General features: G+C 41.9%; 1 protein-coding gene across 2 annotated transcripts; it reads left to right on the top strand.

The window, feature by feature from the left end:
- The first annotated feature begins 1015 nt into the window (after window positions 1-1015).
- Window positions 1016-24751, top strand: ranbp2 (RAN binding protein 2). 2 transcript variants are annotated; one of them, XM_030428711.1, is made up of 30 exons: window positions 1016-1240; window positions 3218-3285; window positions 3388-3499; window positions 3775-3927; window positions 4086-4316; window positions 4438-4580; window positions 4747-4942; window positions 5146-5286; window positions 5436-5595; window positions 5989-6170; window positions 6297-6493; window positions 6740-6863; window positions 7579-7740; window positions 8310-8447; window positions 9405-9536; window positions 9657-9884; window positions 10012-10095; window positions 10779-10920; window positions 11022-11116; window positions 11210-15671; window positions 16065-16142; window positions 18133-18309; window positions 19122-19208; window positions 19318-19493; window positions 19733-20000; window positions 20314-20403; window positions 20512-20663; window positions 20750-21023; window positions 21128-21483; window positions 23600-24751. In XM_030428711.1, the coding sequence occupies exons 1-30, from the start codon at window positions 1169-1171 to the stop codon at window positions 23903-23905; spliced, it is 9186 nt and encodes a 3061-aa protein (XP_030284571.1). In that variant the 5' UTR covers window positions 1016-1168; the 3' UTR covers window positions 23906-24751. The 2 variants fall into 2 exon arrangements, with proteins under 2 accessions (XP_030284571.1, XP_030284572.1); XM_030428712.1 differs by lacking the exon at window positions 16065-16142 and having other exon boundaries at window positions 1169-1240.
- Window positions 24752-25979: the final 1228 nt, after the last annotated feature.

Below are 25979 nucleotides of genomic sequence, written 5' to 3'. Positions count from 1 at the left end.
CAGTACCAGCAGAATCAGGCAATAGGAGTGCTAACTGGACAGTTAGTAGCTAATGGCAGCTAAAGTTAGCAGCATTTGATAGTTACTCTGGTGATTAGGGATCCGTCATATGAGCCTGATGGCTTCTTGACCTCTGCTGACACATCTGTTATTTTTAATCACCTGATTTTATCTAATATGTTTGTGCAAATACAATATATGTACACTGGGCTATGTATACACTACTCAGAATTAGTCAGGGATATTGTGATATTTTAATATTTTGCTTGATTGTTTATTCTGTGACATATTTGAATTTCTATGTTGTGTTGTGTGAATATTTTTGGTCTCCAAAAACAATGCAAAACATTTAATTTGATTATAATGCATATCCATGATGAACATGAATGTATGCACCCATATTCCAATTTCCTTAAATCATTTTGAGTTGTTTATATCGCTTTAAAGGATAAGTTCAACCAAAAATAAAAATTCAGTCATTATCCGCTGACCCCTCTATGCCCATGGGAAGTTGGGGAAAGTTTTGTAGTCAACAAAACATTCCCTGAGCATCATGGGCGAACAGCATTGCAGCATTGTCCTAAACAACTTAAGTAGATGGCTCCATACAGCTTGCCATCCCATACATTTTTTTTAGCGGTGTATACATCCTTCCTTGGAAAAAGTAAATGGGTTGGGAAGATGCTGTGGTACAACTTAAACTGACCCTGATGGGATTTTCCTCTTTCACTTGTATTGTCAATTAATACACAAGTATTAATAAAAAATATAACCAACTAAGGTTGAGATTATGTATGATCAGTGTTACATAAAATGATCATATCAGTACAGGTATTGCAGAGTATCTGAATTATATCATAACATCATTACAAAGAGTGTGTGGTCCAGAGGGTTCACCCCAGCCAACCCACCAATCCTTCAAAATAAAGTGCGTCAGCGTGCGTCAAACGGAATACTCGTATTTCATTGGCAGAGGAGCCTGATTCAAGAACGAACCCTACCCATGTGACCCTCTGCCATTTGACGCCGATGAGACTGCGCAGTAGCATCATGGGGAGTTAACGTTGAGAAGTGACAGTCGTACCGTCAGTTTTTATATATATTGTGATTTCCTGGTATTCAACAGCGCCATAGTCAGTCGTTTTAGAAGTATTTGTTTTCGGGAGCCATGCGACGGAGTAAGGCTGAAGTGGACCGTTACGTTTCCTCAGTACAGACTTCGTCTCCCTCACTCAAAGAGGTAAGTTAAGCCGGCGGCTAAGTTAGCATGTTGCTGCCATCATGTCAGTCCAGCATGTGTCAGTCCAGCCAGTCCCGAGGAGACAACCTGAACACCAGGATCGAATGAGCACTTGTTGTAGTTGATTTTCTTAAGCTGCCCTTTAATCGGTTATCTTTAATTGTATGGTCTGTGTAACCTGTGTTACAACCAGCCCGAGGCTAGCGTCGCCAACGTTAGCTAACCGGCATGATGACGCCTCGTCGTGTCCTCCCCTTTATGTTGGGAAAATGCGCGGCATGGGTTGTTACGGCCAACGGCTAGCCAGTTAGCCATGCTAGGCAGCGTTCACTCAACTATTTCGTCTACTTTTGGCTACAGCTATTACAGCAAACATAAACGTGGAACAACATGGCTTCAAACCCCCTTCCAACCGGAATACGTTCAGTTAACTCATGTATAGTAGCTGCCACCAAACCTCACTTAGAAATAATGTAATTTAGCTTACTTGCCGTCTAGACTATCTGTAAACAGAAATTCAAGGTTCAAGCGAAACACTTTCTGAATCGATGACTGTACTAACGGAGGCCAACAATAATCTCATAAATGTGTGGTTTAGTTGATTTGATTAGTTGATGAGAATGAGACCACTACATTCTAAAGATTTGAAGAGAAGTGCCAGACTCTCAGTTTGGCTATCGTGTTTCTCGATGTGGTAAGGGTGCAAAAGTCATGGTGACTGGGCCACAAGACACCTTGTAAATCTATATTCTCACCGGTAAAGTAACTCAAAGTCAAACATCTGTAAAATAAGTGGAAATGTATCACATTCAAATTGCTTCTAAACTTTGAACTGTCCCATTATTAGATCCTTGTTAAAATTGGGGTAAATGCTTAGGTTACTTGTTTCAATTCCTGGGAACTGAAACAAACACAGAATGTTAAGGAGCCGGCAACTAGAGCTGCATCGATTAATCGGCAACTATTTTGATGACAAATCAATAAGTTTCAGTATTTTTTCAAGGGAAATAAAAATGTAAATATTTGAAAGTATTTTCTGGTTTCTTTACTCGTTAGTGAAAGGAAACTGAGTATCTTCGATTTGTCTACAAAATAAGGCAAATAATTGACAGATTAATCAACACTGATCAGCCCGATCTTCAGAGTAAGAGTTAGCCAAGTACCTTTACGCAAAACCACATACAAGTTAAAACTAAACCTTTCTTTATGTCGCCACTTAACATTTGTGTAGATTCAAATTTCTATTTATCTCGTCACAACACTGTGGGCCTGCCTTGTTTTAGGCACTAAAAACACTTGGTTAGGTTAGGAACATATCATGGTTTGGCTTAGTATAGCTTACTTGTTTTGGTCACTACAAAAACAGCTGCAGACGGTCCACGTTGGTGTGAAAAATGTAAGGCTTTAGTCACCAACAAAACAGCTGGAAATCTTCCTACAGGTCACCTGTTTGGCAGACTTGATGCTTGTAATAACACCACCACCATCCTCTTCATCTCCAAAATGAAAATCGGCTAATATACACATAATGCAAATGTGATATGCCATGTTGAGGACAGATGTCAACCTTGGACATATCTGTGGTTTGCAAAAACATGAACTATTACCATTATATCCGAGCAACTGGGCTACAATAAAATAATAGGTACAGTAGGTGCAGCCCTAAGAACAAGTAGCCTAGTAGAAAATAAACCACAGCCAACAAGTTGGAAACATAATTGTAATCAATAATTTGATTTTTCATGAATGGAGATAATCCTATAACCATGTTGGCTAACATATTGTTAACTTCTACCCTATCAGAACTGTCTGGCAAAATAATAATTCTCAATAAGACATCTAATTAATTAACTTGAAGTGATGTATAAGTATACTTCTGCCTGCTAGCTAACATAACAAGCAAGCTAAAACTTGATAAAAATTGTTAAGAATGTGGTTGATTTGCTAATAATCATTCTTGATGTTTTCATTCTGCAGAAGCCAGTCAAAGGGTTTTTATTCGCTAAATTGTACTTTGAAGCGAAAGAATATGAACTTGCAAAGAGGTAAGCACACAAACTTCCCCGCTGTTGACTGAGTGTGCTACTACTCCTCAAGAGGTCTCAGTTGTACTGATGGCAATCTTGCATTTTTCATGCTATTCCTAGACATGTATCAGAGTATCTCAAAGTCCAGGAGAGGGATCCCAAAGCACACAAATTCCTTGGCCAGCTCTTTGAGAGAGAGGGAGAAATCAACAAGGCAGTAGGATGTTACAAGGTAGGAAGAACACACACACATGTTCTTGAAATCAAAGCTCTTTCAGTGTTTTAAAAAGAAAGTGATCCGAGTCTGCCACAGCTCTGGACTTGCCTTAAACTCCTTATGTTTATTCAGTAACCTAATTTGACTCTAAAACACATGAGTTCACTGAGGTAAAAATAAAGTTTCCATTCTACTCGTCCTTTATTTTCTTGGTGTTGTTTTTGGAGCAGCACTTTGGGTAGATCACCTGTCTGACACTGGTATGTCTGCACTTCTTTGTTTGAATGCAGCGGTCAGTGGACTTGAACCCAGCCCAGAGGGACCTGGTCCTGAAGGTGGCTGAGTTGCTGGTCAGTAAAGAGGAATGTGACAGCAGAGCAGAGTTTTGGGTGGACAAAGCTGCCAAGCTGCTGCCAGGAAATCCTGCAGTCTTCAATCTGAAGGTGAGGCCCATATTTAACCAACAGCTGCCATGTCCCTCACTCTGTCTTACATTAAATTTTGTAATGTTCACTAAGGAGGGGAGAAGCAGATGGATATTAATCAAAGGAGGTATTGATGCCACAGTGACTCTTTGGTCTATCTGTTCCTCTCTGTGCAGGAATGTTTGTTGAGTCGTCAGGGTCAGCAGGGATGGAACCGGTTGTTCGACCTCCTCCAGGCCGAGCTGGCAGCGAGGCCAGCTGACGCTCATGTGAACGTGAAATTGGTTCAGCTGTTCTGTCAGGACGGACGGCTGGATGAAGCCGTTAAACACTGCCTGGCTGTTGAGAAGAGAGGCCTGCTGAGCCGCAGTCTGGACTGGTACAAAGTGGTGCTGCACACACTGCAGGTCAGCTGGGACGGGCGGTAGTGCAGAGTAGATTTTACAAAGCTAGACAAAGATGCATTTTGGGGGCTTTAAACCTAACTCTTTAAATTGATCCCAAAGCATTGGATTATCTTTGTCGCAGGAGTATCTAGCTCAGCCCAGCGTCTCCAGTAATGAGAAGCTGTGTCGACGTCTCCAGAAGGACCTGCTATTGGCCCACTGCAGCCTGCTGAGAATCACACTGTCTGACAGCAGCGTGCAGCCCAGCCTGGATGCCCTTAGGGGGTAGGTCATGCTGAGCTCCTATGGTGTTTGTATACATACACAATGGACACGCTGTATCCAAGAAATCACATCAAATCTTAAACTCCACTGTCTCATGTCCATGTTGTGATGTTGGAGTAATTTTCTTCAAGCTTCAGTTTCTTTTGTGTCTGTGTGTTCTGTGTAGTTTTGATGAAGCTATGCAGTCGCTGAGCGGCGTTGCTGGCCGCCACACAGATGATCTTTGTGAGATGTTTGTAGAGATGAGAGGTCATCTTTATCTGCATGCCGGCACACTGCTGTTGAAGCTGGCTCAGGATCACCAACAGACGTGGAGGGCCGTCATTGACCTGGCTGCCCTGTGCTTTCTGCTGGCGTACCAGGTACTGACTCACCAAGCAGCCGATCAGCTTCTGTTGTCCACAAATGTGATTATTTTGTAGATTATTTCCTGTTTAGTTGTTTTCTTTCCTTTTATATAAATTAAATCTTATTTAAAGTAAGTGACATGATATTACCTTGTACTCAAGCCCTTACTAAACAGAAGCCTTTTGGTTACTGTTTGTTTTGTTTGTCTTTCCACAAGGTCCCCAGACCAAAGGCTAAAGTGACCAAAAGAGACCAGGCAGCCCCACAGCCTCTGGAGCTGCTGGCCAACGACAGACAGAGTCAGGCCGGCCACATGTTGCTGAACCTGAGCACTGATTCAACCACCTTGATCAGAGAGGTTGGTCCATGTGTTCCGTTTCAGTTTGGTTGAAGGTTATAGTGTTTATAACCTGGAGTTAAAAGTGCACATCCATCATACAGCGTCAGAGATAGTCAGCACTGACAAACTGATGTTGAACACAATCATTTAATGTCATCCGTGTGTAGGTGGTGGAGGCGTTTGGGAACCGTAGCGGTCAGGACTCTCTGTTTGAGCTCCTGTTTGGACCACAGGCCTCCACTGGATCGTCCTTTATCGCCAGTGATGACATCCATTCCATTAACACCTCAGCTCCAGAGCTCTCTCAACTGGCCAAATGGGACGCAGGTACAAACTAAAAATCTGCCTGAGTGCTGCAGTAGCATGAAGAGCTCTTCAGTTTTGTTTTGTATTTTGTTTGGGTTTTGTTTTTAAGGTAAACTTTTATTTAACAGTTACATTTGGAATTAGATTAGCACTTGTTTAGGTTAATAAAGTCCTTCTGTATACATAATTGTTTCATCAGCATCAAGTGTTAATATATTATAAACTTAATAACTTACACGGGGTCCTTGAAAAACAGTTTCTGTATGTTTATTTAGGATGTAGGTCTCAGAAGTCTTAAGTTGTCACATAGTTGCAGCCCATATAGCTTCATTCTCTGTTAAAGGTATTGTGACACTTACAACAACTCCTAACAGCTACTCCTGCATTGTAGTAACTTTGTTTCCACCTCCACAGGCTCCATCCTGCTGCACGGTGGTGACCTGCAACATCTGAGCTGGCTGGGCTTACAGTGGACCCTCCTGGCTCAGAGAGCGGCCCTGCGGGACTGGCTGCAGCAGCTTTTCCCTAGACTTACTCTGGAAACTTCCAAACTGGACACAAATGCACCAGAGTCCATCTGCCTGCTGGACCTGGAGGTAAGTGCATAATACCTGCAGTTCTCTCATTTGATAAATGATAATTTTGCTACTTAATTCTTCTATAATTTCTGAATTTAGCATGTCTCTCAAATGTCAAACTCTCTGTCACTTTACTCCATTCAGGTGTTTTTACAAGGTGTGGTGTTCTGTAGCCACTGCCAACTCCAGGAGACGGCGAAGATTAGCAGTGGAGTGAACCAGCAGCAACAGCAGCTCTATGAGCCTCGCTGCCTTCCGCTTCCTCTCCTTCGCCTCTTGACAACCGTCAGACAGAGGGAGTGGTGGGACGCCATCTACAGCCTCATTCACAAACAGGCAGCGTGAGTAAAACTGGAGTTAGTTAGTTATTTAACTATGTCTGATGTCACTGTGAAAAAACTGGAAACTGTGTTCTGAAAGATTACAATATTACTGAGAATACATTGAATGCTGATCAAATGTTTGAAAGTGCGAAAACTCTTCATTTTTCTTAGATCTCATGCTGAGTAGCCACTCAGTGATAGTAACTCGTTCATTTAGGTGTAAATACCCTATATGCCATTTTACTCACTATTGTTTCCTTTTAGGCCTGGTATGTCAGCCAAGCTACGGATGATTGTGCAGCATGGACTGAACACTCTGAGGGCTGGAGAGAAAAATGGGCTCCAACCAGCTTTGGCCATCCACTGGGCTCAGTGTCTCAGCCAGACGGTACACATGCACACACACATGCATATACACAGTGCACGCACACACAGACATCCACAAGCTCAGCATGTGGCCAGCTAGACACAAGAAATTGGGTGTTTTCAATCTTGGTCCTCAGGTGAACAACATGCGTAACTCAAATTCACTCTGAACATGAGCTAAAATTGTAATCACCAACTGAAGCATCGATTTACAGTACACAAGTTCTTGCTTGGATATATTATGCAGTGTAAGTGCTGGACATCAATTACTAGGCAATGTGCAACTTTATGAAATTATTATGGCATAAAGACAAAGGACAACACAGTGAAGAGGTGGACAGCTGTACAGTATGTGATGCATGAATATCAACTTCCCTCATTTAAAACATTATTAAGATGGTTAGATAACGGGGCCAGATCAGTTGTGGGTGGCAGTAGTGCACATGCAGACATTCAGCACGGACAGTAAAATAGCACTTGCATATCTCAGCACCTTGCCAGATCCTGCACAGATACACATGCCTTTCCACCTGCTCCTTTCTATCATTAACTCTACGACTGTTAAATGTGATAAGATTGAGAGGTCCAAATGGCCACATGTGCTGGTTTCTCTGACTATGTGTCTGTTTGTTTCCTGGTAGAATTTGTAGCTGTCTGATCATGTTTATGTTGTCTGACTGCATTAAGCTAGTGTGGCAGGCTGACCTTCTTTCCTTGATGCATGTTTAATAACCCAGGGAGATGGAGTGAACTCTTACTACGACCAGAAGGAGTACATCGGCCGCAGTGTCCACTACTGGAAAGTTGTACTTCCACTGTTGGAAAGGATCAAAAATAGACGCAGTATACCAGAACCGCTTGACCCCCTCTTCATACACTTCCCCTCCAAAGACATTCAGGTTAATACTTTTATCTTGGTTTGCTTTTATTATATGATACTATAAATACTTTATTTTTAAATGTTTTGTTTTCAAGGTAAGAAAAATGCTTGAATGTGAATACAATCCTTGAAAAAGAAGCTTGATTTTCATCATAATCTAGTGTTTAATTTACAGAATCACTCGTATAACCAATCATTTTTTTTTGGCATTTGAAATTAAACGATCCTGTATTCATATTATTTTTTTTTGTGTTTGATCAGCTGGTAAAATTGCATTCATCATAAATAATCAAATATGATAATAAAGGCTTTGAAAGTCTGGATATTGTACCTGGAAAGTCCTTGGTTTCTGGTCTAAAATAGCTATATGGACCCTCCCTTGCCATTTATGTTTTGGGCTTTAATGTGCTTTACATTGTCATGTTTACACCTTGTGGCTTTAATTAGTTTAAATGTCACAGGTTCCAGGTCTTTGACATTTTTAAATCATTAAGTGGTTTTATAGCTCAAATGGCTAAGTACCTGTGATACTATTATGTGTTAAGAATGAAGTATTTAACAAGTATGCGTGTCTGTTCTCCTTCTCAGATTTCTTCTGTTAGGGGCTATGAAGAAGAAGCTAAGATAGCATATGCAGCTCTCCTCGACATAGAGGGCAAGACAGAGGAGGCCATCGCTACCTTGGAAACCATCAACAACATGTCATCCATTTGGCATTTGGCACAGGTAAGCCTTTTGCATAGATGTGCACCTAAGATTACTTTGTGAAGGTTAATAGAGAACCGGTTTATCTCACCCTCCCATTAGTCACATCTAGTGGTCCAACAGTCTTATAAAGAAGGAACGGTATCAGTAATTATCTTCGATCTGTCTTGTTCAGAAAATATAATAAACATTGTGGAAGGTTAGGCTTCTTACAAATACATTTGCCTTCTGTTTTGGGAGTCAGATCAGTTAAAGGGGACACTTCACCATTTTCAATTCAAAGTTGCAGTGTCTTGGAGATATCGGCCGTAGAGATGTCTGCATACTCTTGAATGAAATGGAACAAGATGAGACCCTGTTACCGCTGGTTGCTGACCCGATAATCTACAGGCCTTGTTGTCAGCAGTTTCATGTAGGAACAATTTTCTTTTTACCGAACTACACCCACCAAGCCATATCACCACACAGAAGGAACCCTTCATTTAGGTGGGGTCCTCCTCCCCTCACATCAGCTAGTCAACCTCTTGTTCATGAGTAGAGTCCCGCTGCCTTCTTCACAGTGATATGGTTGGCTGGAGAGAAAATACGTATGACAAATAAACTGCTCACAATAAGGTCTGTGGAGTATTTTGAATAACCCTGTCATGATTTCTGGAAAGGGACATCACTGTTTTTCTTCTTTCCTTTTTTGCCAAACCCAAATCTTAAATGAATAATAGCTCTAGAGGTGATTTTGCAGGAAAGTCTGCCTTTCTTAATAATGCAAGACAATCTCAGATTACCAAAAGAGTGCGAATTAAAACGTTTTAATTGTCTGTACCAGAAAGGGTACTCATTCACTTCTGCTCTATCTTTCGGTGTCTGCTGCCTTGTTACAGGCATTCTCTGAGCTGCTATATGGGGCGACTCCCTAAAAAAACAATATTATCTTGATCAAACTCCATTTAACCTCAAAATTTGTTCTGCTTCCCTTGGCAGATCTACCAGCGGTTATCTGAGGAGGCGACCAACGGAGTTGAGGAGACCCAAGACAGATGTATCACTTTTCTGAGAAAGTTCAGGACATATTTGTCAAAGATCTATAGTGCTAACGCAGATGACATTGACAAGGTAAGCTACATTTCTTGTTGCTCCAAGCAAAGTGAACCTCCAAATATATCAATTGTGATACATTTCTTTACAAAACAAGTTCTGCAGCTGTGTAACTATTTATTTACTGTTGTGTCCCAGCTGCCTGTTTCCATGGAGGAAGTTGTGGATCTCTTGAACGATGTGAACCAGCAGCTAGGGGAGAGTGGGGAGGCCATGGATGAAGAGGAGGAGAAGGAGGAGGAAGTTCGACTAGGACCCACTCACTCCAGCCCTGCTCATCCCACAGACACTTCTGCCAACATATCCCACATTAAGTTTTCCACTCCGTCTCCAAACAAAAGCATCTCTCCTTCAAAAAGACACTTGGTGGGTTCAGGTTATTTGCCATTTGAGATTTTGTAATGTCATCTATATTTTCAGTGTTACCCTGTATTCAGCAAAGAGGTGAACACAAATGAGTGACTTTTTATCATTTCTCTCCCCTGTCGCTAAGATGGCTTCCAAGACGCCACCACATTGGGTGGAGGACCAGAAAAGTCTCCTACAGATGTTGTGTCAGCAAGTTGAAGCTCTCAAGGTCAGAATAAATGATGAAAAAACGAATTTAACTTTAACTTTTATTTTCTATTTTTTCTTTAAAATCTTTTTTTGTTTCAGAACAAAGTTATTGCAATTTATGAGTGCTTAGAATTAAGATTTTGTTTTTATTGATTATTTTTTTTATTAATGATTTTTAATTTCAGACTGCTTCCCACCAACAGCAACACATATTATAGAAGAAAAGACATTAAATGATTAAGTAACAATGGGGAATACCATTATAACAATAAGAACTGTTACAATAATAGTAAGTAATAGAGTGAGTAAGTGAATGGCCAGGAAAAACAAAATCAATCAACAATTAATAAACCTGTTTATTTTTGGCCATAAATGTAAGGTGAAGAGACAAGGGGTTACCATTTTAAACTGGTTACACTTTTAAGGAACTAATGAGTAAGAACAGTGTTTAAAAGAGGAACTTAGTATGGTTTGCCTGTCTTCCTACTAATTATTGGTAAATTATGTTAGAATTAATCAAGTAAAATATGGAGAAGGTGTTTTGGTTTTCAGCAGATTTACTCAGATCATTTCTATAATGAAATGTATGAAGAAAATGGGAAATTACAAATGACCTCTTTGGAGGTAATTACAAGGACTCATTATATATTCTTTATATTCTGTGTAGATGTCAAATCACTCATTAAGTTCCTTGTTTTCCAGAATGAGGTCCATGATCTGAGACACAACTCTTCAGGAAACGCAGGCTCACCTCATCACAAGATGTATGGGGAGAGCTATGGGGCCGAGGGCCTGCAGGAGCCTTTTACCCCAGTCCAGTCCTACCATGGGGCCCCGCTAACAGGTCAGCACACTACATAGACTCAAAGGAGATAAATAGCTCCATATTTTTGTCTATTAAACAGGAATAGTTTATAACCTTAATATAATTGTATCTTTTTGTAGTGGCCACCACAGGCCCGTCTGTGTACTACAACCAGTCTCCAGCTTATAACTCTCAGTATCTTCTGCGCACGGCAGCAAATGTAACCCCCACCAAGGTAACTATCACTGTTTCAACACGTATTTACAGAAATAAAATTGTTCAGATTATACTGACTGACATGGTTTGTTTTTTTTTCCTCTTCACAAAGGGCCCAATGTATGGTATGAACCGTATGCCACCTCAGCCACATATGTACGCCTACCAGCCACCCACTCATACTCCTCCATTGCAGACAGCCCCGCCCTGCATTTACCCTCCCCAAGAACCAGTCTTTGGTGCCCCTCTTCGATTTGAATCACCAGCCACAAGCCTTCTTTCTCCATATAGTGAGGAATATTATGGCCAGGGTGTAACCCAGCAAACCACTAACCCTCCCCTGCCTGAACCTGGCTACTTCACCAAACCGTCCGTAGTCCCTGTTCAGCCTCCAAAGAGCATTGAGGGGAAGCCTGTGGACTTTGGGAAGCTCTCCTTCAGCCAGCAGGCCCCTGCTGAAGTCCCGAAAGTGCCTAGTTTTGGAGCACCAGCAGTCGCCCAGTCAACACCCTCAGCTGCTTTTAAATTCAACTCCAACTTTAAATCCAACGATGGAGATTTTACTTTCCCAGCGTCACAGGCCAAGCACAGTGAAAGTCTGCTTGGTCTTCTTACATCAGACATTCCCACTAAAACAGACCCTGTTCTAGAGAAGTCTCCGGCCAAGGAGCAACTTCCCAGCCAAGCAGGCATCTTCACCTTTGGTACTAAAAGTGCCACTCCCTTCTCTTTTGTTGATTCCACACAGAGCACCGGCACTGGAAGTCTGTTTGGAAAGGTGGAGCAGCCATTTAAATTTGGTGATGTTACAAAGCCAGTGTTTGGACTTGGCAAGACTGCAGCAGAAGAGGAAAGGACAGTGGAGAGCGATAATGACAGCACTCATGTTGAGGAGGATGAGGATGGTCCACACTTTGAACCCATTGTACCTCTACCTGATAAAGTAGATGTGAGAACAGGTGAGGAGGAGGAAGAGGAAATCTTTTGCAACAGGGCAAAGTTGTATAGATTCGACACAGAGACAAAAGAATGGAAGGAGCGGGGAATTGGAAATGTTAAAATCCTAAAACACAGCACTAAAGGGAAGGTCCGCCTCCTAATGAGAAGGGAACAGGTCCTTAAGATCTGTGCAAACCACTACATCACTGCTGACATGCTACTGAAACCGAATGCTGGCTCCGACAAATCCTGGGTCTGGAATGCCATTGATTATGCGGATGAAGAGCCTAAGCCGGAACAGCTGGCCATCCGCTTCAAAACAGTAGATGAGGCATCACTTTTCAAAGACAAGTTTGAGGAAGCCCAGAAAATTGTGCTCAAATCACCAGAAAGGCAGAATCAACCAGAAAAGAAAGAGGATACCCTAAACGTTTCTGAATCACTCGCAGCCCAGTTTGCTCCCAAAGAAGGGGAATGGGACTGCGCTGTTTGCTGTGTAAGAAATAAACCCACAGATGTGCGATGTGCTGCTTGTCAAACTGCAAATCCCAATGCCTCATCCAAGCCTGACATTCAGCCTGTTGTTGAAACCAAAGCAAGTCCCTTTACTTTCAAATTTGGCATTGATTCATCCAAACCCAGTAGCTCTGGCTCTCCATTTACTGGATTTGGTGCTTTTGGAGCTTCTATACCCTCCTCATTCACATTTGGCACCTCAAAACCAGCTGACACTGTAACCAGTGCATTTGGTGGCAGCTTTGTGTCTCAGTTTGGCAAGAAGCCAGGGCAGTGGGACTGTGAGACATGTTCTATAAGAAATGAGGCCAGTGCTGACAGTTGTGTTTCTTGTAATGCTCTTAAAGCCTCACCTAAAACGGCTGCAGTGCCACCAAATGTAGATGCTGCAGTGCAGCCCTCAATATCTGCTGTTGGCTCAGGGTTTGGCGCCCAGTTTATGAAGCAGCCCGGGCAGTGGGACTGTGATGTATGTGAAGTAAGAAATCAGGCCTCTTCCAACAGATGTGTCGCCTGTCAAAACCCCAACCCTGCTGCTAAATCAACAGAGGGGGCTCCAGTAGCATCAAATCTGCCAGCAGTGTCAGATTTTGGGGCTGATTTTGTAAAAAAGGATGGGATGTGGGACTGCAATAACTGCCTGGTCAGAAATGATGCATCAGCTGTTGAATGCATTTCCTGCCATATCCCACATGAACCTTCCTCTTTAGAAGCCATGTTTGGCAAGAAGGATGGAGAATGGGATTGTGATGCTTGTCTGGTGAGAAATGTTGGCTCTGCCAGTAAGTGCGTGGCCTGTATGACACCAAATCCAAATGCTAAAAGCACCACCAGTGCTGCTCCTTCAGCCTCCACCTTCAGTTTTACCTTTGGCACCAAGAGTACATCCAGCCAGCCTGCTGCAACTGGATTTACAATGCCTTTTGACACTGGGAAAACCTTTCAGTTTGGTCAAAGCAAAGATACAAGCTCCGCTGCTTCTTTTAAGTTTGAAGCTCCTCCATCTGGATCTAGTACCACAAGTTCTTCTGCCTTCTCTTTCTCAATGCCCACTCAAGCTGGTGGCTTCAAGTTTGGCTTTCAGGAACCCGCAAAAGAGACCCCCTCAACTGATGATGAACCTCCATCAGGGTCAGCCTCCAGTTTTCTGAAAAGTATAGCTGACAAACACAAGGAGAGTGAAAATGTGTCTACACCCTTAGTTGAACAATCCCAGGAAGAACAAAATCCATTAATTGCTGGTAAAGGCAGTGAATTCAGCTTTGCAGACTTGGCAAAATCCACTGGAGGAGATTTCCAGTTTGGCCAGAAAGATCCCAATTTCCAAGGTTTCTCTGGGGCTGGTGAACAGCTGTTCACATCATTACAGGCAACCCCCACCAAACCCGATGCCTCAAATGAGCTAGAGGACGATGGCATGTATAAAACAGAAGAAAATGATGACATCCAGTTTGAACCAGTAGTCCAGATGCCTGATAAGGTGGACCTGGTGACGGGGGAGGAGGATGAACAAGTTCTTTATTCTCAGCGTGTCAAACTGTTCAGATTTGACTCCTGCAGCAGTCAGTGGAAAGAGCGTGGCGTAGGAGTCCTTAAATTCCTGAAGAACAACTGTAATGGCAGGCTGAGGGTGCTGATGAGACGAGAGCAAGTTCTAAAGGTGTGTGCCAACCACTGGATCACCACCACCATGAATCTGAAGCCCCTGGCAGGCTCAGACAAAGCATGGATTTGGATGGCCAATGACTTCTCTGACGGAGATGCTAAACTTGAACAGCTGGCTGCAAAGTTCAAAACTGCAGAGCTCGCTGAGGAGTTTAAGGAGAAGTTTGAAGAGTGTCAAAGACTTCTCCTGGACATCCCCCTACAAACCCCCCACAAGCTTGTTGACACGGGAAGAACAGCACACCTCATTCAGAAAGCGGAGGAAATGAAGTCTGGTTTGAAAGACCTTAAATTCTTTTTAACAGACGAGAAAACAAAGATCAAAGACGACGACACCCAGGGAGACATCACAGCATCCGGCAATGTTTCAAGCCTTGCAATCAAGCCTCTTGGTGAAACAACTGGCCCCACCTTGGAGTGGGATAACTACGACCTCAGAGAAGAGGCTTTAGATGATACCGCTGACTCCTCAGTCTATGCCTCTCCCATTGCCAGCAGCCCCCTGCGAAAGAACCTTTTCCGCTTTGGGGAGTCCACTGGTGGGTTCAACTTCAGCTTCCAACCTGGCATCAGCCCCTCCAAGTCTCCTGCTAAGCTGAACCAGAGCAGAGCCTCAGTGGGCACTGATGATGAGCAGGATGTAACCCAGGATGAGGAGAGGGATGGCCAGTACTTTGAACCTGTCGTGCCATTGCCTGACCTGGTGGAGATTTCTACCGGAGAGGAGAATGAACAGGTGGTCTTTACTCACAGGGCCAAGCTGTACCGCTATGATAAGGAACTGGGTCAGTGGAAGGAAAGGGGTATTGGAGACCTCAAGCTTTTGCAGAATTATGACACCAAACGAGTGAGGTTGATAATGAGGAGAGACCAGGTGCTTAAGATCTGTGCCAACCACTGGATCTCATCAGCCATGAAGCTGGAGCCTATGAAGGGTGCAGAGAAGGCCTGGGTCTGGAGCGCCTTGGACTTTGCTGAAGAAGGAGAGGGTAATATAGAGCAGCTGGCTGTGAGATTCAAGCTGCAGGACACTGCAAACACATTCAAACAGGTCTTTGAGGAGGCCAAGTTTGCACATGAAAAACAGGAACTCATGAACCCAGTGACATCCAGGGTCGCTACACCTCAAGACGCTGGAGCAACAGGGTCTGCACAGACGGCTCCAACAGTATGTGGGAAGGCAGCCATCGCTGTCCTGGAAGAGACCACAAAGGAACGTACAGAGCTTTCCCCCGATAGTAAGCCATGTGCAGCTGGTTCTCCGGGTCCGGTCAACCCCTCAAAGACAGTGGTGTCACCCCCTAAGTTTGTCTTTGGCTCTGATAGCCTCCAGAGGTTTTTTGGCTCGCCTAAATTTCAGTCTGAGGAGTCTGCATCCAGTTCAAAAGCCAAAGATTCTGGACTTCCTGCCAAGGCTTCACCTGCAGCACCAGCCTTCAAAATCCCAGAGAAAGGTAAAGAAATATCCTAATATAAGTGCCATATATGTCTGATTTTCTGTTTTTTGAATGAGTATCACGACTGTTTTTGTTCATTTGAGTTTTACTTCATTGTCTCGTTTCATCTGCATCTCATTGCTCCTTCATCTTAGCTGACTGAGTCAAGACCCTTCTCAAACATTTCTAGGACAGAATCTCCCCATGTAGCCACTTTATATACGTCATGTTTATATTCTGGTGTTCTGTGCCTATAGTAAAACTGTTTGCAGTATACCAATGTGGTGCACCCTCAGAGTTTAAACACAATTCATTCACAAACAGAGTTTTTCAAATTTTGGCCTTGTTTTCTGATTATGTTACCAGCCTCACAATTAGTTTCTCTTCACTCAACAATCCATCATCCTTTAGGGCTGGATTTTAGGCTTTTCAAAGATAACCCAATGGCTTTTTGGACCAGCACATCAACCACCCAATTTGAACCCCCAGGTACTCTAATCACTGCAGTGTGTGTTAACACTTCTCAGCTGTCACCTGGCTGGCCCTTACTACCTGAAAGAAATAACCTGGATGCACGGAGTGGAAAAAACATTGACGCTAACTTGTTGCATGTCCAGTGTGTGGAGATGCGGTTTTTATTGTACAAATCATTTTAGTATTAGTAGTTAGTATTTATAGTAACACTTAAACGCATAGTATGTGTCTTCTGCCACTAGGGGTCTTTGAATCAAAATCAAACAAAAGAAATGAGCAAAGTGGGACAACGGGAGTCTTCATTGTTGAGCTACCATTGCTAATGAAAATGTGTCTATGCTACCTGGGCAGAAAGGTTCCCAGAAGTTAAATTCACCTTATGTTCAGTCACCTTCATGGACTTCCGTCCTCACCCTCTGATTCTCGGAGATGCTATGACATGCAACCAAAAGAAAACGCAGTTACCTTCAGTAAAATAGCAAAGGTAAAGTCATTTTTAGACAGTTTAATGTGCAAATATTGCACAGTATAATTTGAAATAGTACCAATGTTTCAAGATACAGGTGTCGCGCACAGGAGGAAAAATGCTTCATAATGCAGAATTGAAAATGCAATTTCCTGAAAGTAGTTTTTTTTTTTTTTTTTTAAATGGATAAAATCTAGAGTTTTCTAGTCTGAGATTCTCAAGTAGGTTTAGCTTAAATAAGCAAGGATCCCTGTTATTAAATGTATTGTCTTTCCATATAATTATGTCATGGTAAAATGTTAAAAAATGAACTCATGTTGATATTAAGGGTAACACAATATCACAATATACAACAACCGTGATATTTAAAAAATTAACTATTGATATGTTTGAAAAATACATGTATGATAGTGTCATGTGAATAATCAAATAAGTTAATCTGGTTAACTTTTAATTGTTCTTTTTGTGCACTTTCTTTACAGTTTTGTTTGTTTACTCTCTTGAGAGTAAGTCATTTGCTAAAATAAGAAGTCAGCCACAGTTTAGTTGTTAGTTTTTGCTTTTAACTGTTAATTTTGTCCAAACTAGAGCTCAGCTGATGTATCGGACAGACAATATTGGCCTTTCACAGATATATCATATCAGCATATATGTTGCACAATATGCAGCGATATGAAACATTTATTGATTTGTTTACTTTCAAGTTTATAATTTAATAAGATGCTTGAGGTGATTTATAATTATTGCATTTCAATTGAAGTTTCAGTGCAGTATACCCGAGTATCGGTCGGGCTTCAGTCTAAACTTTATTTCTCCACCTAATGCTCTAATAAAGAGAAAATGTCCTTCAGTTTTTGCATCTAGATTGAAAGACAATCAGAAGATCTCGTGCTGTTTTCACAGGCCATAGGGACTAAATGTTTTTGCTATATTTCTGCAGAATCTTGTGAAAAATTCCACATTCACCAATGTTGGGAAGTTAAAATTGGAATAGGAATGTGGTAATGAGCATTTACAGTAGCATGTTATGAATCAACGGATGTCAAACTAGAGTTTTGTACTGCAACAGGAGACGCATCAGTAAAAGCCTGATGTCTTTTGGAAGGTGAGCTGAGCAGATTCCACAGTGAGCGCTCAACTGTGCGAACGTCACACATGCCATTTTTAGTGCGGGATGTGTAGCAACAGCATGAAATGGAATTCCCCGTCTATTCTGGCATCTGCCAGTGAAGTGCATCTCAGCAATGGCTAATTAGAGTTAAAGCTCAGGTATTTAATCCTGTTTAATGCTACAGTACCATATTTCAAAGAGTCAGTGCAGAGTCGGTCAAAAACACAGATGTTTGCATACAGAAATAGTAATAGAACATGTCTCACATGTTTGTAAATCAGATGCATGCTATTCATTCTGCTGTGCATGACTTGTTTGTGCGTGTGGAACTAACACCTGAATCTATAAAGGGATTAAAGCAGCTTAATTTCTGCTTCCCTTCCGTACCAGCCTGACTCTGTATTGTTCTCCCATCATGTCTGTCGCAGGGCCCCCTCAGGCAGAAGGAGGCAGTGCAGGGTCAGAAGAGGACTCGGAGGTGGAGGTTGTGTATGTCAGGGAACCCACTGCTGAACAGGCAGCTTTAGCCAGGAAACTCCTGCTGCCTCTCACCTTCTTCTGCTACCAGAATGAACCAGGGTACGCCAGCGATGACCAAACTGATGGTGAGACCAAAAGTGGAAAAGTTTGTGTGCTTTAAGTAAACATGGTAACTGGGACCACATAGTAAATGTTCATGTTTTTCTCATTTTGCTAATGTTCTTTTTCCATTGATAGTTTGGTTATTTATTTTTTCTATTAATATTCAATCAGCTCATTTAATGAAACCAGAATATGACCGCATGCGTCTATGTAGAAGGCTGAAAAGGCTCCAAAGTGCTTTTATTAGTGCACAACTTTATCAAAGCGGTCGTTGCCTGCTGCCTGCATGATTGCTGTATGTACATTTGAGATAACCAGCCTGAATTTGAATGTATCGGATATAGGTGTATGGAAAAAAAAAAGAGGTTTCTTTTTTTTTTTTTTTTTTTTTTAGTCACTTTTTAACCAAACCAATGAGAACAAAATGTGATAAAGACAAAAAGGAAAAAAACTGAGAAATTAGACTGCATGAAAAAACAAGTAAACCCCCCAAAAATGCCCTGAATTTGGATTGGTTCTTTGCACTTTATTAAACCAGAAAATAACAAGAAAGTGTTTAAATCAATGGTTTAGATGTATAAAAATTAAAATAAAAACTTTTTAAATTAAAAAATTAAATCCAGATAAATGACACAATGAAGTCAACAAGCTGCATTAATATCTGTAAAGCTGGTTATCACTGCTAAATATTTAAAACATGAACAGTCATTCATGGAATAAACAACAGTCTCTGTTCAAGGTTAAGGGAACTGTTGAATCAACATCTTGTTAATGGCAAAAGAACAAAACAAAATGTGATTTAGGAGTTTTTAAACTTTTTTTTTTTTTTTTTCAGATGAGGACTTTGAGTCGGTGGTAAGAGCCTTGAATGGAAAGCTCTACGCGGATCCTCCTGAGAGAAAAGCTGCAGCCTGTGGTGAAGGTATAGTATTTTATTTCACATACATTTTTAGGGCTGTCGAAAAAATTTCAATTTTTCTCCACCATGTGATGAAAAGTATGTGGACTTAATCAAAAGTAATTTTATCCAGAGTCAGACTGCCAGGTGGTGTGGGAAAAGAAGCCGACACCAGAGGAGGAGGAGAAGGCTAAAAGCCTCCAGCTTCCACCCACCTTCTTCTGCGGCTTGAGCACCACAGACAGCGACACAGACCACGACAAGCAGGAAGACTTTGAGACAGAAGTCCGCAAGGCACAGCGAGACCTGGTAATGGACACACTGTAGATAGTCTCCTGGCATGCTTGTTTAAGTTACTGTCAGTCCGTTTATTCCTGCTGATGTCACTCCTCACAGTGCATTATCACATTATGTTGCTCTTTTTAATATACATTTTTTGGCTTAAGCAGGCAGTTTTTTTGGCTTAACTGAGTTAGTTTAACAGATGTAGTTTTGTGTCATCAAGAGTCCATCAGTATTACTGAAGTTTAATTCCAAACTTCTTTCAGGACGCCGAGTTAAACCAGGCTGAAGAGGCCTCTAGCAGCCATCCTGTAGCCCTTGAGGAGCCGTTGTCGACTCCGTCATCCAGCAGCGTAGAAGCTGCAGATGTACCGCCTGCAGCCGAGGAGCAGACCTCAGACCAGCCAGCAGAGACTCAGACTGAGGCTCAGAGCAGCAGCTCTCCCATTGACCTGTCCACTAAGAAGACCCCAGAGCCAGACTCCACCACTTGGACTGCAGCTGCAGCTCCTACAGCTACAACCACCGGTCAAGGTATATACCATTTCCTGTTCGTTGCTACAGTTGTGTGGGTCAGCAGTGAAACGTTGCATCTGAGAAAAAGCCGTCTTTGTTCAAATGTTCCTGCTAGCTTTATAAACAAATCTCTACAACCTTTAGAGGACCAAAACTACCAAACACAAATAACAAGTCAATCAAATGATCGGAGTGCTTTTATCTATTGCCTCAGATGAATTTATACAGTGTTCATGTTGTTATCTGCTGTAGTCCTGCAGATAGAAATGAGAGGAATAAGAAACTCTACATCTACAAGTATTTATTGATAACTGTGTTCCTCCCACTACAGACTCCTCCGGCTTTGGCTTCAACACATTGGGAGGCTTCTCTTTTGCTGACTTGGCCAAAAACACAGACGGATTTGCATTTGGAACAAACGGTTTGGACATTTTTATTGAGTAGGCTTTTTGACACCCATCGCTAGCAACACATTACGACAACAAAATGACATTTCACTGCATATTTATTGTTTTCCTCTGCTATTAAGACTCTAACTTCTCGTGGGCCAATGCTGGAGCGACAGTATTCGGGCCAGCGGGACCAGCTCCAAAAAACAATGGCGATGAGGAGGGCAGTGATGAAGAGGACGCCGCTAATAATGTGGACATTCACTTTGAGCCAATAGTGTCACTACCAGAGGTACATTTAATGCTTTTTAGACATGAGAGTAAAGTTTAGCAGTTGGCAAACGGAACCTCATCTTTGTGTAATAATTCCTCTCTCAGGTGGAAACGAAGTCCGGAGAGGAGGATGAAGAAATCCTTTTCAAGGAGCGTGCCAAGCTGTACCGATGGGATCGCGACCTGAGCCAGTGGAAGGAGCGAGGCATCGGCGACATCAAGATCATGTTCCACCCAACCAAACATTTCTACCGAATCCTGATGAGAAGAGAGCAGGTGCTGAGAGTCTGTGCCAATCACACGATCTCACAGGCGATGGAACTCAAACCCATGGACGTCTCGGCCAATGCGCTGATCTGGACGGCCACCGACTACTCAGGTACACAGAAGTAGTTTTTCAGGGCAGACATTAGCCAGTTACATTAAAACAGATTACTTTATGATGACCTTTACTGATACTCTTCTCTCCCTCTGTTTTACCAGATGGCGAAGGTGTAGTGGAGCAACTGGCGGCCAAGTTCAAAACGGCTGAGATCGCCGAATCCTTCAAGAAGACGTTCTGTGGGTGTCAGAGTCGCATGGGCAAAAGTGATGGCGATTCGTCATTTGCGTTCTCACCACAGATGTCAAGAGTTCAAGAGCACTCCAGAGACACTAACCCCCGGGTGTTCCTAAAAGTGACAGCCGACGAGGAAACACTGGGCACCATCACCATCGAGCTTTTCTCCCATATCGTCCCCAAGACCGCGGAAAACTTTAGGGCTCTCTGTACCGGCGAGAAAGGCTTCGGACTGCAGAACTCTATCTTCCACAGGGTCATACCATCATTCATGTGCCAGGTGAGGAGATCGAGATGTGAGACGTTATTAAAGCCCTAATGCATTTGTGACAACAGAGCTTGATCTAAATGCAACAAAACAAATAAGATATTTCAGTTTCAGTATCGCTGACTTATTCGCCAGTTTGGACTGACAGTTTGAATAATACATGTCACATGCTGAAAACTATCATGATCATCATCTGCTGTGTAAAGATTTTGAGGATTTCGAAGCCAAAGTGGGGTTCTGGGAGGCCTAACCCCTTTTTAATCCTCAGAAAACAAAGCAGAATAAGTCCCCTACTGTGGCATAAAGTCTAATTTATCACTTTTTATTCCTTCATTCATTTTTTTGCCCCTGAGAGACTCTGTGCATGCCACAGCCCTGTTTGTCAGCCTTTCAATGGTGACTGACTCAGTGCAACCTTCGTGATTGCAACATAGCAGATTTTATAGCCCCTTTCCTTTAAAACTTCTCTCCAGGGCGTCTGAAATGTGTTTGAATACTCTTTCTCTCTCCACCTCTCTGTCCTTCTCTCACTCAATGAGGAGGACGAGGCCCAACAGTACAGCAGCCTGCATGTTTTACAGTGCCAGGAAAAGGTTACGATAACTCAAAAAGTGAAAATTGTGGGAGGAAATAGGAGAGGGTAATGGAAAACTGCTCCCTGAGTTTGCTCTGGTTTAGAGTTGGTTTAGATGACTGCACAAGCATTTAGCACTCATTCACGGAAAATCTATTCTGAACAAAGTTGTAACACTTGAATTTGTTCACAATTATTTTAAAGGAAATACACACTTCACATTGTACCACTCATTCAACTTCATCCTGATGCATCTCCACTGCCTCACTATGATTTTTTTTTGTCCATCTTTGTCGTTGAATCTAAAATGCTTCCTCACATAACTTCTCAGATGGTTTGTTGTTGTAAATCTGTCCCGTTTATCTCAATAGTTTTTTCCAGAAACATGTTCTCTGTGGATAATTGTAATTTATCATACTTGGTTGTGGACAAAAACTGAACGGGACAGTGCTTTAAAAAGCTTTGAGGGGTTTTCTTTTGCATCACAGTTGTACTAATGTGATAAGCAGGTTTCCCAAATTACAAAACAACAGAGCACTACATTGTTGGGTCTCTGTCACAAAATACTCCACACTTAAGATGTTAGTGGGAGAAGATGATTCTCCGAGGCAAATAATACGACATACTTACGTAATCCATGCCGTGATTAGTCCCCAAAGCACTAATTTGATTGATGTTAATGTTGCAGTAGCATTGTCACCAAAACGAGAATTTCTAACTTCTGTACTGCGCCTTGAAAAATGTTGACATTCCATACCCCAGGGAAATATTGTCACAACATTTAGTGCATAAAGTTTTTTAGATTTTATTAACAGATAACAAAGCTTGTATGTGGACTCGTATTTGTCGCATCGCTGGCGGAGAGAAGAGAGAGCGAGAAAACGCAGGTGGTACTGGTGTTTCAATACTGTGGAAAATGAGCATTGAAACCATAATACTCAGAATCGATATGAATCGATATCTTTGACAACCCTCTGGCTGTCTTGGCCGCAGTGTCTTTGTGCTCGTTGGGTGAAGCAGACAGGATGGGTGGTGGAGCAGCAACGGGACGGCCGGCTTGTTTGCTCCACCTAATGAGCCGAGAGACACTCTGGCAAAAGTGGCTCCGGAGAATGAGTGAAGACGTCAGAGTGTTACTGCAGCTTAAACGCAGCTGAAAACAGACATTACCAGAGCATCTGTGTGAGCTAACAGTTTGAGTCGAGCATTCTAGAACAGAACCAACAAAGCCAACCAATCAGAAACGAAGTAGGGCGGGTCTTATGAGAAGGAGTCTGTCTTCTTGAGCAGTATGATTGCGCCCTCTGCTGTTCAGACTAATACAGTGACAAGGAGTGATCGTAGAAGGCATTCATACTGATTTCCCTTGTTAGAGCCATGAACTTAAGGAGCAGTATAGCCACATAGGTTGGGAGATATTGTCACAGTCCCACGATGGTATCGCAACATTGTTTTTATCGCAAAATTCAGTGAATCGTTAAATCTCTAATAATGACTGGATCTCACACAGTATCTCCATGAAGATTACTAACAAGCTCCTCATTGGTCTTTTAGGGTGGTGACATCACCAACAGTGACGGCACAGGAGGCAAGTCGATCTACGGCAACAAGTTTGAGGATGAGAACTTTGATGTTCGGCACACGGGACCGGGCATCCTGTCGATGGCCAACCGTGGGCGCGACACCAACAACTCGCAGTTCTTCATCACCCTGAAGAAAGCCGAACACCTGGACTTCAAACACGTGGCTTTCGGCTGGGTTCAGGACGGCATGGATGTGGTGTTACGGATGGGAGAGCTTGGCACAAAGGGAGGCCCGCCTACGAAGAAGCTCGTCATCACAGACTGTGGACAGCTCTAGCTTTTTAAATGTTAAGATCAAGATCGACAGTTTAGTTTAGGCTCTAAAGTGTAATGACTTTGGGTAATGCGTTCCCTGTGCAGTGTAAACCCTGAATCCATAGTCACAGTAGGCATCTGAGAGTCAAACTCCGATCACAGGACTATTGATTAATACCACTCCTCATAGAAAACCTGGCTCCAATAATCCGGGATTAGAAGTTATTCTGCTGTTTTTATAACACAGTCACAGCTGGGAAGCGTGGTGTAGAATGTGGGAGGAGGCACACGTGGTTGCACTTGGATCTTTATCCTCGTCTGTCAATAAATTCTCCTCATTTGTTTATTTTGTGTGTATAATTGTACATGAACTACTTTTTTAATGTTAATTTTTGTTCTTTTGTTCTTGCATGTGCTGAGTTTGAATGTGCTGTCCCTCTTCATAAGCTCCACTCGGGTATTTTTTCCCCCTTTTCTTTTTTTCTTTTTGTCTTTTTTTTTTTGAAGAAGTCTTAAATATAATTGAAAGATTGTTAATTGAAATACACCTATTGGTTTATAACTGCACCCCTGCCTTTTCTCCAAATGCCGCCTCTGTGTACTTTTCACTGCAGGGCTCCTATAGTGATTTTTCTTTGTGTTAATGGATTTCACAATGTGCAGATAATTGGATTTCCTTCTCAAACACATAAGAATTGAGTCATCTCACCGTGGACGGAGGGTGGCTCGATGATGACGACACACCTGGTTTGGATTTTATGAAGGCGTTTGAATATAGCTTGAGATTATCACCGAGTTGAAATGGTGCTTATTGTACCAAGATTAAATGCTGATGAAAGAGAAATAAAGTTGCTTTACAAGTAAGCAATGTTTGTATGAAAGGTTTTCTTTTGTTCTTGCAGACTATTGAAACGCTACAAACAGGTTGATCGATCACTTTTTATTTTACACAATCTTAAAAGTCTACTTAACATTTTTAATCATGCAGTTCATCCAGAGTATTGTTCATTAATAAATTGATTCATTTCAAAGATTTGGAAGAATTTGCGTTTAACATGTGATTTTCTGAGCTGATTGCAGCAGTTTTTAGCTCAATATATTTACTTTAAAGTCAAATGAATACTTGTATTCTGTAAGGCCACTGTAAGTATTTCACATTTAGTGCCTTCATGTTTGGAAAATATTGGGGAATACATTTTAAAGAAAATGTAACTACATTATTTACTATCAAGCTCTTAAGTGAAGTTATAACTTCAGTATTTCTAATACTGGGAGCAAAATTGTTGCATCGTCAAGTTGGAGACTATGGATACAGTAAGGTTCAACAACATACATATTTAGTTTTTTCCATTACCAATGATAATATCATCTTAAAAGTTTGAGTTAAAAGTTGAATCTTGAAAAATGTCCCTGAATTTCAGAATATCTTAGAATTATCTCTCGGAGTACTAAGCGTGATGTTTCGATCTTCTGATGCTGTGGTCACTTCAGGGTCTGCCTGATCGTGCTTTGGATGCTACTGATCCACTTTCTGAAGAACCAGTTTTAAGCGTTAGACACCTTGATAGCCATGATTTAATGCGAAGGAAGACCCAATTGGACTTCTTGACACTGGCTATATGTACAAATATAAAGTATGTGACACTGGTTTCAAGTTGCTCTCTACAATTTAACACAGCTCTAAGATCAATGTACAGAAAAGAAATAGAAAAAATAGACAACTGAAAACAAAGACAACGGGAACAACAAAGCTAAACAAAGATAAGACGGACACATTTTTTAAAAAAAACAAGTAGTTGTGTGTACATATAAAAACAAAAATGACCATCAGTCTAATGAGAGAAAGTCAAGTCTAAGACAGACAGTAGTACTATAACTTTATATAGAGAGATAGTTAATCTATCATGAGTATTTTTATTACTACTGACTGGTGAAAAGAGTAGTGAATATCTGCCTGCTGCAGAGTTTTGATTTTTCTTGTTTGTTCTCTGTATGTCAGTTTTCATCAGCCTGTTTTGGATTGGATATTCTCATTGGCTACAAGAATGCAGATGAAAGTTGTAATACACCCGAGTCAAATAAATTGCAGACTTTGA

The sequence above is a fragment of the Sparus aurata genome, chromosome 9, assembly GCF_900880675.1.
Source record: "Sparus aurata chromosome 9, fSpaAur1.1, whole genome shotgun sequence".
Taxonomy (NCBI): Eukaryota; Metazoa; Chordata; class Actinopteri; order Spariformes; family Sparidae; genus Sparus; species Sparus aurata.
Note: the sequence above shows the minus strand (reverse complement) of the source record. Positions and strands in the feature narration are given on the sequence as shown.